Here is a 14,672-nt window from a genome sequence, read left to right as displayed (position 1 = left end):
GAGATTTAAATGAGCATTTAATCTCAGCCATTGATCTAAATCTATTTCAGCCATTGGATTTAGAGATCACCCAAAAGTCACTTGGATCACCCAAAAGTCACTTGGAGTTATATTAAAGGAGGAAAAGGTCATTCATTCTTTCATGAGCAGATTGGGAGAAGGAGAGCAAGAGAGCAAGAGAGATTTCTGAGCAGGGAGGAGAAGGAGACAGCAGCTTGGCACACATTCCAAGGCAGCAGTTGAGCAGATTTGTACAGCTAATTCAGCACATAGTGAAAGGCAGATTTTTGCACAAAAATCGAGGAGCAGTTTGCTGATTTTTCTACACACAAAACGGAGGCCGTACAGCATTTATTGCTGTCCTGTTTGCTGTAATTTACAGATTGCTGTGAGGCACGGGAAAGGAGATAAGTTGTAAATTTGTTTGCTGATTTTTTGCTGAATAATTCTCACTGTAAAAAGGCAATTTTCAGAAATAAAGAAGAGCTCTCAAACTGGTTTTCCCCAAGAGTTGTAGGGGGTTTTTCCAGGGTCACGTTGACCAAAAATATCAGTGTTTTAATGGCTGTTTTTTATTGCTGATTTTTAATTCTGCAATTTCCAGCATTCTGAAAAATTTCCAGAATTTGTGTTTTCAGCAATATTTATTTTTTTCAGTCTGTTAAATGTATGGTTATGGGAATGGGCATTTAACTACATGGGAGAAATAAGGAGAAACTGAAAACCGGGGTGGAAAAACAGAAATTTCTACATGGTATCAGAGCTTGAGTGCTGAAGGGCAGTTTGGGACAGCAAAAGGAAAAATTACAGTTGCTGATTTTTCACTCAGAAAATTCCAGCAAGCTGATTTTTTCATAAACAGCAGTTTTATCTTTACTACAGCAGTGCTATTTTTCAGTTTTAGGACAGCAGGATGTCATTGGGATTGAGGGTGGAGGATAAGTTGGATGGGCATACAAATTACAGTGTTTGGAATGAGAGAATGAAGAGTATCTTTGAGGAGGCAGAAGTCTGGGATATCATGGTGCATACCGCACAGAACCCTGTTGTTGTGCCCACTGATGTTACTCAGTTGGCTGAGTATAAAAAGAAGAACAATAAGGGTAAGAGGCTGATTCTAGACGGAATCAAAGACCATTGCATTCCTCATGTGAGAGGAAAGAGCAATGCCCATGAGATGTGGACAGCATTGTCCAATCTCTACCAGAGTACTAATGAGAACCGGAAGATGGTCCTGAAGGAGAAGCTGAAGAACATTAAGATGGGTAATGATAGTGTAGCTGGATATCTCACAAAGATTACCAATGTGAGAGATGAGTTGGCAGCGATTGGAGAGGCCATTCCATCCACTGAGTTGGTGCGTATTGCAGTGAATGGCCTCCCCCGTTCATGGTTGAACTTTGCTGATGGGGTTTGTGCACGTGAGACCCTTCCCACATGGGAGAGGTTTTGGGATGATTGCATTCAGACAGAGATCAGGAAAGGTCAGCTTGGGGCAGCCAAGCCAGTTGAGCAGGATGAGGACGTAGCACTAGTGGCAGGAGGCAAGAAAGGCAAAGGGAAGAAGCAGGCTTCCACAAGCGGTGGTGGAGGCAAAGGCAAAGGTAAAGGTAAAGGTAAACAGAGTAACTCACGGAAGGACTATTCCAAAGTGAAGTGTTGGAATTGTCAAAAGATGGGACACTATGCAGTTGTTTGTCCAGAGAAGAAGAAGAAGAAGGGGAAGAACCAGGACGTGGCAGCTTCAGCAGAGATTGAGGACTTTGCTAGTCGTTTTGACCGGGAGTTTGCGTTCACTACGTGTGAGTCCTCTAGTGCAGGATCACCTACCACACAGGTTCAGAGGGAGCGTGCTTTTCCCTCGATTAGCGGAGCATCTACAGGTATCTGGTATGTGGACAGTGGGGCTTCACGTCACATGACAGGAGTCCGTGAGTACTTCTCAGAGCTTTCAGAGAGTGGCACTGATATTGAGGTAGTACTCGGTGATGACAGAGTTGTTAGAGCAGTCCGGGTGGGGACAGTGACATTTCAGAGGGAGTCCAAACCTCCCTTGAAGGTGTCAGAGGTTCTTTATGTGCCAGGGATGAGGAAGAACCTCATATCCGTCTCAACTTTGGAGGACAGAGGATATGAGGTACTGTTCAGGGGAGGACAGGTGTTGATGTATCCCAGGGGCACTCCAGCTGATTCAGCTAGAGTGATAGGTGTACGCCATGCAAAGGTGTACAAGTTTGCATTCCAACCCCTTTTGGCATTGAGCAGTAGTACCGACAGCAGAGCTAGCAGTTCTGAGCTGTGTGAGATTTGGCACCGCAGGATGGGACATATGTATCATGGAGCCTTGAGGACATTGCGGGAGATCACTACAGGTGTGCCAGATTTCAGTACTGATCACTTTGATACTTGCAGAGGTTGTGCGATGGGCAAGTTTGCCAAATCCCCTTTTCCCAGCAGTGACAGCAGAGCGACGGGGATACTTGATTTGATTCATTCCGATGTGAGCGGTCGGATGTCTCATGTTTCCTTGAGTGGATATGAGTACTATGTCTTATTCATTGATGATCACTCCAGGAGGACCTGGATTTATTTTTTGAAGACCAAGAGTGAGGTCTTCAAGTGGTTTCAGGAGTTCAGAGCTCTTGTGGAGACTCAGACAGGTCGAAAGATCAAGTCCCTGAGGTCGGACAATGGAGGAGAGTACACCCTTGGAGAGTTTGTTGATTATTGTGCGGAGGCAGGCATTAGGAGGGAGTTCACTGTTCCTTACAACCCCCAGCAAAACGGGGTTGCGGAGAGGAAGAACAGATCCATCATAGGGGCTGCCAAAGCCATGATACATGATCAGGGGTTGCCATTGTTCTTGTGGGCAGAGGCCTGCAACACAGTTGTTTACTTGCAGAACAGGAGTCCGCATCGTGCCTTGGGGCACATGACTCCGGAGGAGGCTTTCTCTGGGAAGAAGCCTGATCTTGGTCATCTTCATATCTTTGGATGCATTACATACTCCTATATACCCAAGGAGAAGAGGACCAAACTAGAGCCCACCGTAGACAAGGGTATCTTTGTGGGCTACAGTGAGACCTCAAAGGCCTTTCGGATTTACATCCCTGCACAGAGGAGAGTTGTTGTCAGACGGGATGTGAAGTTCGAGGAGGACAGGGCCTTTAGGAGGTCACGGGAGTTAGAGTATCTGGATCAGCCAGACCCTCAGCAGCAGTTAAGTCAGTCACAGGGATCCAGTGGGCAGGGATCCGGAGGTACATCCATGAGGATGTCAGGTCCATCAGTGAGCAGTGGCTCGCCGAGCCAGAGGAGTGGTGCTCCGGGCAGCATGCAGAGCAGTTCACTAGGGAGTCCACTGATGGACAGTTCACACGGTACCTCAGCTTCTACAGGTTCAGGTGCATGCAGGAGGACAGCAGACAAACAGTCAGGAGTTCAGGCTACTGATGGTGATGAGGAGGAGGAGTTTCATTCTCCTATGGGAGAAGCATGCTCAAGGAAGAGGAAGCCCAAGTGGCTTCAAGACACCTTGAGAGATGCCACATCTGTTGCTGCGCCGAAGAGGCCGGTCAGAGAGAGTAGACCACCTGAGAGGTTTTGTAGTTATATGGCGATGGTTACCAGCATCCTTGACTCTGAGCCTTCTAGCTATGAGGAGGCAGCTAGCCAGCAGGTCTGGAGAGAGGCCATGCAGGAGGAGTATTCTTCTATCATGAAGAATGATGTTTGGGAGGTGGTGCCGAGGCCTGAGGGCAAATCCGTGGTTACTTCCAGATGGCTTTACAAGGTAAAGCATGCTGCAGATGGCAGCATTGAGAAATTCAAAGCGAGGTTTGTGGCTAGAGGGTTCTCCCAGGTAGAGGGAGTTGATTATGAGGAGACCTTCGCTCCCGTGGCTCGATATACTTCGATCTGCTCCATTATATCGATAGCAGCAGAGATGGGTTGGAAGATCCACCAAATGGATGTGAAGACCGCATTTCTCAATGGCTTCATACAGGAGGAGGTGCACATTGAGCAGCCACAGGGCTTTGAGGTGCATGGGAAGGAGTCCCATGTGTGCAGACTGAAGAAGGCCCTTTATGGCCTGAAGCAAGCTCCCAGAGCTTGGTACTCCAGGATAGATGCATACTTGCAGGGGATGGGTTTCACAAAGAGTGAGGCAGATCCGAACCTTTACTTTATTGTGATTGGTGAGGAGCCTCTCATTCTGGTGCTGTATGTGGATGACTTGATCATTACAGGTGCAAAGAGACTCATAGAGCACTGCAAGAGAGATCTTGCGGCGGAGTTTGAGATGAAGGACATCGGCTTGATGCATTACTTTTTGGGTTTGGAGGCGTGGCAGGAGGAGGGGCATTTCTTCCTGGGGCAGGGGAAGTATATTGTGGACATCCTTAGCAGATTCCACATGGAGGATTGTAGACCCATGTAGACACCGATGATCACCAACTGGAAGAAGCTTCATGCTTCGGATTCCGAGTTGGTGGATCCCACATTGTACAGGCAGCTGATTGGTTCCTTGATGTATTTGGTCAACACTAGACCAGATATCTGTTTTGCAGTCAACACGATGAGTCAGTTTATGTGTGAGCCTAGGAAGGTTCACTAGGTCGCTGCAAAACACATTTTGCGGTACTTGCAGGGGACAGTGGATTATGGTCTGGACTACAGGCAGGGAGATGGAGTGAGATTGGCAGGGTACACGGATTCTGATAGGGCATGTTGTGCTTCTGATAGGAAGAGCACTTCAGGGTGTTGTTTTGGGTTGGGTTCAGCAGTAGTGTCATGGTTCAGCCGGAAGCAGCAGTCAGTAGCACTGAGTTCAGCGGAAGCAGAGTATATGGCAGCCAGTCTAGCTAGTTGTGAGGCCATCTGGCTTCGCAAGATGTTGTTTGGCTTATTTGGTCAGCCGTTGAGACCTTCAGTGATTTACTGTGATAATCAGAGTTGCATTAAACTCACGGAGAATCCAGTATTTCATGACAGGTCAAAGCATATCGGGATCAGATATCATTTCATCAGAGACTATGTTCAGAAGGGAGTTGTGAAACTTGAGTATATTTCCACTGATGAGCAGGTTGCAGATATTCTTACCAAAGCCTTACCACGGGGCAAGCATGTCTACTTCAGAGACAAGATGGGTGTGGTGAGGAACACCTTCCTCGGTAAGAGGGAGTGTTGAAATTTGGTACCGGAGGACAGGTGGTTCCCTTAGGCTTTGATCTTTGGCCTAGGGAAAAGTGTCCAAAAGAATTTAATTTTTCTCCTAAAGTGACTTTATAATTTTATAAAGTTAAATCTAATTTAAAAGTGACTTTAAGTGATAAAGTTACTGAGTCTAATTTTAAAGTAACTTTTATAAAGTAAATGAAAAATTAGAAAGGAAAAGTGACTTTGGAAATAAATGACTAAGTGGGTCTTTATTAAAGTGGGGTGAATTAAAATATAGAAAGTGAGATTTAAATGAGCATTTAATCTCAGCCATTGATCTAAATCTATTTCAGCCATTGGATTTAGAGATCACCCAAAAGTCACTTGGAGTTATATTAAAGGAGGAAAAGGTCATTCATTCTTTCATGAGCAGATTGGGAGAAGGAGAGCAAGAGAGCAAGAGAGATTTCTGAGCAGGGAGGAGAGAGAGACAGCAGCTTGGCACACATTCCAAGGCAGCAGTTGAGCAGATTTGTACAGCTGATTCAGCACATAGTGAAAGGCAGATTTTTGCACAAAAATCGAGGAGCAGTTTGCTGATTTTTCTACACACAAAACGGAGGCCGTACAGCATTTATTGCTGTCCTGTTTGCTGTAATTTCCAGATTGCTGTGAGGCACGGGAAAGGAGATAAGTTGTAAATTTGTTTGCTGATTTTTTGCTGAATAATTCTCACTGTAAAAAGGCAATTTTCAGAAATAAAGAAGAGCTCTCAAACTGGTTTTCCCCAAGAGTTGTAGGGGGTTTTTCCAGGGTCACGTTGACCAAAAATATCAGTGTTTTAATGTGTTTTAATGGCTGTTTTTTATTGCTGATTTTTAATTCTGCAATTTCCAGCATTCTGAAAAATTTCCAAAATTTGTGTTTTCAGCAATATTTATTTTTTTCAGTCTGTTAAATGTATGGTTATGGGAATGGGCATTTAACTACATGGGAGAAATAAGGAGAAACTGAAAACCGGGGTGGGAAAACAGAAATTTCTACAATATGCACACATTGACACAGTGATTTTGGACTAATGTCCCCAGAAAAAACCCAATGTGGGAAAACTGGTGCAGCGAGGGAGGATTTTATTATTCAGCAATTTTCTTGTACAACAGGGTGCCAAATTGGCTTACCCACAGATAGACAAACTTCCAACACTTTCCTAAACCCAGCGTAGGCCCTACTGACCTCTGCTATAGCCTAAAACCCTCTTCGTCAGCCTGAAACCCTTTGCGTCAACCTACCGAGGCTCTGCGCAGCCTCTCTGGGCTTCTACGTCACTCCTACAGCCTTTGCGTAGATGACGCAGGCCCTTTTGGCTCTGTGCAGTCTCTGTTGCCTCTGTGTGGCTTCCTCTGGCTCTGTGTCTGCCTCTTCTGCGTTGATCTCCCGTCTCTCTGTTCCGTACTTGTTGCCTTCTCACTGCTCTCCAAACCACTGGTTCAATTTCTCAGCAAACCCCACTCCAGAAATTGAACTAACTAGCCTCCCTCAATGTGTTCTCCAAGTGCCCCTCAAGCCTCCTCTTATACTTTTTCTATTGACATCTCAACGACCGAGATTAAGTCCCTAATCAACGGCTAAGATTAGATCTGGCTTAATCCATGTCTTTTGGACTATTCTAACACATATTCATATTAATACACATTAATATTTTATTTTCCCTAAGTTTGGACTTAGGGACTCCATTAAAAATATTAATTATTTTAATATATCCTGATTTGTTTGATATTTGCCCAAACCCTTTCTGGATATTGGAGATCTCATGTGCCCCAACCTCTCCACCAAATTTCGTGGCTAGAGCTCATTCGATGCTACCCCAAATCAACACTTAGTGACAAATCAGTTGTCACATCCAAACGGATCTATAAGATCAAACATGTTGTTGGTGGAAGTATAGAAAAGTACAAAGCAAGATTCGTTGCAAGGGGTTTCTCTTAAAAGGAAGGCATTGATTATGAAGAAACCTTTGCACCCACAGTGAGGTACACTACCATTAGATCTTTAGTTTCATTGGCTTCTACAATGGGTTGGAATATCCATCAAATGGATGTGAAGACCGCATTTCTAAATAGGACCATTGATGAGGAAGTGTATATCAAACACCCCGAAGGTTTTGAAGTTAATAGCAGGGACTCTCATGTTTGCAGACTTAAAAGGCCCTATATGGTTTGAAGCAAGCACATAAGGCATGGTATGCAAGGATGGACGCATATCTACTTAGAAGTGGGTTCGTGAAGAGTTTTGTTGATCTAAATCTCTACATCAAGGTTGTGAATAATGAGCTCGTCATTATTCTACTATATGTGGATGATCTATTCATCACAAGTGTGAAGCGAAGAATTCAAGAATGCAAGAAAATGTTGGCAGTTGAATTTGAAATGAAGGATCTAGGATTGATGCACTATTACTTGGGTCTTGAAGTATGGCAGAGACCTAGGGAGATATATTTGGGGCAAGGAAAGTACATCATCAAGTTGTTGCAGAAAAACAGGATGATGGATTCCAAACCAATGACTACTCCTATGATCACCAATCTCAAGAAGTTGAGGTACTTTGACTCTAGTCTCGTGGATCCTACCACCTATCAACAGTTGGTGGGTTACCTAATGTATCTGGTAAATACTAGGCCAGATATATGTTTTGCAGTAAACATTCTTAGTCAATTTCAGTTGGAGCCTCGTCATGATCACTAGATAGCTGCCAAACATATATTGAGGTATCTTCATGGCACTATACATCACTGCCTAAAGTATGATAGTAAGGAAGTCAAGCTAATTGGCTTCACAAACTCTGATTAGGGCAGCAGTGAGACCGATGGAAGGAGCACTACCGGAGGATGTTTTAGTATGGGAGTTGCTATGATCTCATGGATGAGTAGGAAGCAATATCTCATTGCTTTAAGTAGTGCTGAGGCAAAATATGTGGCTGCATGTGAAGTAGGAAAAGCGGTTGTTTGATTAAGGAAGCTTCTAATAGACTTGTTCGATAAGTCTCTGGGTCCTACTGTAATTAATTGTGGCAATCAAAGCTATATCAAGATGTCTGGAGATCCTGTGTTTCATGCTAGAACGAAACATATTAACAATAAGTTCCACTTTATTAGGAACCTAGTGTGGGATGGGATCGTGAAGTTGGAGCATGTCTCGACAGATGAACAAGTAGCAAACATACTAACAAAGGCTCTTCCTAATAAGAAGTTTGAATATCTAAGGAACCTGCTTGGTTTTGTAGATATTGCTTATTGTATTAACGATAAGAATGTGGAAGAAATTTGTTGAGGCTTTGCAAGTGAAGCATTGCCTGTGAGGACATCTGGCCAGCACTTTGTGTTGATGTCTAGGTCCCAAAGTAGGGAAGGTGGCGTGGGTCGTAGAGCTCTGACCATGGATACGCACTTAGGTCTTTAGGTTGGTGGTTAGCAAGTAAGCCTAATGGTACCTAGAGGGGCTGAAAGCTTGAGTCCACCTTATTCCCACTTGGATAGATTGTCCTAGTCAGGAATATAGTCCATGGCATTGCGGTGACTAAATTGATGAGAGACCAATGGATAGATAGCCCTAGTCAGGGATCTCGTCCATGGCATAGCGGTCCCTAAAGTTCTTCATTGTTCATATAGTTTGAGATCTTCCATTGTATTTGTATTTTATGAATACCTCCCTAGTTAAGAGGGAGTGTTGGAAAATGTAACTAGGTTCGGTCTTCATTAATGTATCTGAGTCATCATGAAATGTACTTGTCAAAAGAATAAAGAAATAATTTTTATTATTGTAACAATGACTTATTAAAGTGTGGGTTTCATGCTTGGGTCATCATTATATTAGTCAAAGTCCCCATTGTGGACTCCTAGGATTAATATTGAGTTTATAGAGTCATTGTATATTCAAAGAGACCCTTCTTGGGCTTTTGAATCATGTAAAAAGGTTTACTATTGAGTCAAATATAATTTATGTATCCTCCACACCAAGTCGGCCTAGAAGAGATCAAGTCGACCTAAGGACACTAATTTGACCTCACTTGGAGCCTATAAATAGAAGCAAGTCGAATTCATTTGGAGTATCTCATCTCAAGCTAATTCGATATCTCAAGAGAAGTTATAGAAGTGCGAAGTAGGTTAAAGTGGGTCTAAGGAAGCTAAAAGAAGTGCGAGTTGGGTGGAGTCTAAGGAGAAGAAGAAAATCAAACTTTTGGTGCCTCTCTCTCTCTGTTTCGTGCCCTAGTTTGGGAGATCGAAGTCTTCCAAGTTTCACTGATGTTGGAAGCTGCATGATGTCGGATGTTGCTGCATAGTCAAAGTTGCTAGAAAAGACATCGAAGATCTGCGAGGCTGACTTGGTGTGGAGGGAAGGTTTGGTCTTTGTCTAGGGTGAAGAGTCTCATAGAATACTATTGAAAGGAATAATTTTTTACTGGGTTTTCCCCTCAAGGGTGTTTTGACCTGGCATAGTGCCTACATCTTGTGTCTCTTGTATGGTAATTGCTTGATGAAAGATAAAATAGTAAAAGTCAAAAAAGCCAACACAACTCACAAGTAATTATCAAGAAAGGAGAATCAAACCCTAATCTATTTGCATTGATTTTCCAACACATCATTCTAGAATCTACATTGATTTAAAAATTAAATTGATTCTAGAATGTAAATTGATTTAAAATTTAAATTCATCATTCATCATTTTAGAATTAGATTAGGACTAAGCAAAATAGACTATAGGTGATACCAATGTTATCAAAACCGAATCGGTGATTGAACCAAAAAACCCTATGATCCGAGAACTGGTCAGAACCGAACCAGACCCAGTAAAAAAACTGGACCAAAATACCGGTCAACCAAAAACACCTAAAATATTCAAATTTTAAAGAAAAACATATGTATTCATGTGCATCCATATGAATCCAAACCATTTATATGCAAATAAGAAAAAGTTCCCATTTATATAGCATGTAAGGGTGCACATAACCAAAATAGCACAGAGTGCAAGCCATCTTTGAACCGAAAATACATCAACAAACAAGCTCTAGATGGCCTGTAACGTCCAAAAAAAAATCATGATACAACAAATAGCTACATATCGTCAAAATCATTACCTATATTGGGATCTTCATCATCAATATCACCCTCTAAGAATTAAAATAAGATAGAAAAAAGCGTAGCATGTCAAGTCAACAACCAATGCCACTAACATCAAGGTACATGGAGGGCTTGGTGCTCTTGATTAAATCCTAATTCTATACTGTTATACATGACAAAATCCAATGGAAACGTTGCAATCCCCCCATCATGAAATCCTGAAAAAACTATTAAGTCTGTTGGATTTTGAGTGAGATCTAAATTTCTACTTTCTCCATATGAAATCCAATGAGGTTAGAACCACTCTCAAACATCCTAAGTCTTTTCATGGTAATTTTAAATATAAGTAAAAAGATGAAAATGAAAGATAAAGGAGAATGTTTCTTTTACATTAAGAATTTAACATTACCATGAATTGCCTAGCAATAATAGGGCCATAGGCTTGAATATTAGGCTTTCCCACACAAAAGTTCTTGAAACTCAAAAGGGGTACTTCTAGGCATCCGCCATCAAAACGGGTGCTTCTGAGCATCCCCCTTTTATGTGTGTAGACCTTTTGAGGGGGTACACCCAGCACACCCCTTCTGGGGAGATGCGTCCCCATGGAACATTGCAGGGTAGGGGTTTACTTCATGGAGGATGCCACTGTTTGTGTACTAGCTATGAAATTTCCTCAACCTTGAGCATTATGATGTGAAGACGGAGCAATCGTAGGATTTGAGTTACCCCTTTCCTCGAGCTATTTTTACCACCCCTCTTGTTCACCTTTTTCTTCATTGATTTTTCTTTTAGATGCATAGATATAGCTTTCATTCATTCATCATTGACACCTTAAAGATGAATGGTTTTATTGCTCATTGGGATTGGGATGATTGAAGTTTCTTTTATTTAGATAGCTCACACATTAGCCAAGAACTAAGTGAAGGATAATGAGGGGAGTAGAGCTTAGGCTAGGCTTTTGTCCACGCATTATCACATATCACTGCCAATCTTTTGCATTTTAACATTATGGCTTATGCTCTTTCATTATTTTTGTTGCATCAACCTCTTAGGGAAAAATTTCCAGACCTGTACTCAAAGATGAGGGAAAACAAGGAACCAATACTACTCACAAATAACAATCAACCCAAAGATGGGAAATGGATACAAGGGAGAGATGGATTACCATGGATACACAACATCAATCAATGTCTCCTATTTGTACCCCTCCTAGACAGTGGAATGAAATGCCTTGAGGAAAGTCACACTGGACTAAAGGCAAGAGAAAACCACCAAGGTGACTAGAGGAAAGAGAAAACCACCAAGGTGAAGCATGGGAACAAAGATACAATCAAAAGCAATCTATCATCCAATTCAACTTGTGATTCATAGTAGAATGCCCTTAAACATTAAAAGAAAGCACTTAAATACAAAAATGGTTAATGCACTTTATAATAGGTGACCCACCTTCCTCTAATGAGTAAGCTAGATGAAATGAAGCACTGACCGGAGCATGGATGGAAAGCGTTGAAGGCTAGTTATTTGTGGATCACCATAGGGCTGCTGGCTGACACGCTGAACGAATAGGAAAAAAAATTCTCCTAGGAGTTACCCATTTGGGTCGGTAACATACTAACAAGGCCATAACCCCCTTGCAGATGGAGACACCCACCTCTTCATGCCTCATGAGTCATTCGTAATATCATATTGATTCATCTTCTGATTAATTGATGGGCATTACTCTTTAGCCTATGGGCACCATATTTCTCTTGCTCATGGGTTCTCTCTCTCCCTCCCTCTCTTGTATTATTGGTGTGAGCTACTCTTGATCAGCACAGTTATAAATCTGAAGTGTTTTACTTGGTTGGATTAGGGTTCTTTGAAGCCAACACGGTAGATCTATGACTTTAAGATGGAAGGGCCAAAGCAGAAGGATTTTGGAAACATAATAGGATATAGGGAATCGTGACCCTAGTACTTCTTCCACTGAAGAGAAAACTGAAGCAAAACCAAGTTTTGGAGGAGAGCCTTTGGAAATAACCCAAAATAACAAATATCTTACTTTAAGTTGGGATATGTGCACAAGGAAAAGGCTCCAAGGGATTGGAGAGGAACCCTCTTATTTTAGACGAGATGTAGAGCAGCGGAGATATGGAACTGGAACATGCTATGCACATTACTCCAAGCACTAACCATACACATACTCCTTTACGGTTATCAAGTATGGCCCCACTACAACGAAGAACAGATGGTCTCAGCTAGAGAAAGTAGAATCGGCAAATGAGAACAGGGTTCCTGAGGATTAAAAAAAATTGCACTCCATATGATATTATGTTAGCTGAAACAGAGCCTTATCCAATAGAATTAGAAACAGTAAGGAGACTATTGTTATATAGGCAAAAAGTAGTAGTCATGGACAGCAATCGAATACCAACAACAATCAACCAAAAAATTTGAAATAGAGGGAAAATATATGGAGCCTGCAATGCAGCCAGCGGCTTGAGAAGTGGATGTAATGGAGGATTGCCCGATAGACGGGAATGAGGTAAAAAACCATTAATAAACAGAATGCTAGATTCTGGGCGAGAAATTCATCAAGAGACTGCTAAATTCTGCGCAAGAAACTCATATAAAGCCAGCATAAATCTGTACAAGACTGGTTGTCATTACAGCGACTACTCTAAGATAAGGGATCCCTTTCACTACAGCGAACAGTCTGGGATACGGAATACGAAGCAGCTTGGAGATACAGAATGGCTGTCGACTACTCTGCCCCCCTTGGTTTTCTTCCAAGCTCCTTTTTAACGTTTAAGAATCCCTTTTACGAGTACCAAGGTTAGGCCCCAGTGGACTTTCTCTTTTCTGATCCTTTACGGGTTATTAACAAGCTTCTACTTCATACCACTTGCCCCTAAGCAACATTGAACTCAAAATTTTCACCTCTCAAAGGATAACGAGGAAAAAAAACATTCAAATCAACATATTATATTTAATTTTTCCAAATAAATGCATTGTGAGATGGCATATCCAATAGCTTTAAACAGGTGACTCTGGCATAATAAATCCCTTCCTCCACGCTAAATTACTCTGAAAATGAAAAACTGTATTCAAATTAACAGAATAACCAAAGAAATGCAGACATATAGACTTTGAACTTACATCGCTATCAATAGTACCATAGTCCTCGGCATCCTCATAGTAGCACTTATATTGTGGGTAACTGTTTCCCGACTGGTAACGGTTGGATTTCAACGTCCGAAGGTTAAAATGCCGTATATACAAAACAAGAAAACGCTTTCTCCGGAAAAATTTATTCAATTTCAAGGGCAATCCATAATATTTAGAGTCTGACGAAGAAAGAGCAGGGTACTGGAGTCCTCTTCCTCCATAAGAGTCCAAACGGAGGCAGTTGGCAGGTAACATTTCGAAAAATATAAGACAGACACCTTCAAAATAGCATATACGCCCTAAAGATTCGCGTCCCGTTTTCGATTCTCGCTGAAACCTTGTTTCTCGCCATTCTTAAAGCACGCACGCACGCCCGTTCCGTGTGCAATCCTGCTAGAACCTCCTTCGTCGCCATTGTTGGGGTTTTAACGTGTTGGCATGTTAAGATGTTCTCTCTCGAGAACGGTGATAGAAAATTGTTGGCCGTCCATCTGTCACTGGACATGAAAACCTTATCCAGTGCTTTAATATCTAATCGAGCTGAATTCTAAGATTTATCATGGTAAACAGAATATGTAAATAACCAAGCGTTCAAACTTCAAATATCTAAAACCTTCTTTTCCGATGCTAATTACATTACATTCAACTCGAGAAACAGATAATTGTTGGGCATCACTCCGTTTTTTATAAATACAAATGAATCCGTAAAACTCACTTACCGATTCATTACGGTTAAGAAAAAAAAAAAATAGTAATGATAAAGAAGGAAATTTTGTATTAGTGATAAAGAAATGGTAAGAGCTAACTAGCGTGCAATACGGTATTAAACGCTGACTTAGTTGCATGCTCTATAACGCTATAACACATGCACGGTGAGTAGATAAATAAAAAATAATGGTGTGTTATCGCATTAAGAAGCATGCAGCTGAAAGGGAATTTAATACCCTATGACAGGCTCGTTAGCTCTTGCCATAAAGAAATAAGTAAATGATATTACTTATTTTATATCAAAATTTTCTGGATCAAATCACATAGATTTATAAATTAACCTGTTTTGAAGAACTTATTATGTTTCATTATAATAGTATAAATGGATAGTTGAAATAGAAGACTAATATATATAATAAAGATGCAACGGCTAATTTTAAGAGTCAAAATATTTTATTAAATCATTAATCTATTATTTAACCATAAAAATGTAATGGTTATGCTAATAGTCATATTATTTTATTAAATTATTTATTTATTTATT

The 14,672-nt window shown here is 41.5% G+C and overlaps 1 protein-coding gene across 7 annotated transcripts in view; it reads right to left on the bottom strand.

Annotated features, from left to right (window-relative positions):
- The window catches only part of LOC149255031 (transcription termination factor MTERF9, chloroplastic-like), a 112,086-nt gene extending 98,024 nt beyond the window's left edge, over positions 1-14,062 (bottom strand). For all 7 annotated transcript variants that reach the window (XR_016267204.1, XR_016267203.1, XR_016267205.1 and 4 more), the window contains exon 1: positions 13,412-14,062. Coding sequence is in view for 1 of the 7 variants with exons in the window: in XM_089460294.1 (XP_089316420.1) it covers positions 13,412-13,675 (264 nt within the window). In the remaining 6 variants the exon portion in view is untranslated. The remainder of the gene's footprint in view (positions 1-13,411) is intronic.
- Positions 14,063-14,672: the final 610 nt, after the last annotated feature.

Source organism: Pinus tabuliformis, chromosome 7 (assembly GCF_031772625.1).
Source record: "Pinus tabuliformis cultivar Carrire ecotype Pingquan chromosome 7, CPIR1, whole genome shotgun sequence".
Lineage (NCBI taxonomy): Eukaryota > Viridiplantae > Streptophyta > Pinopsida > Pinales > Pinaceae > Pinus > Pinus tabuliformis.
Note: the sequence above shows the minus strand (reverse complement) of the source record. Positions and strands in the feature narration are given on the sequence as shown.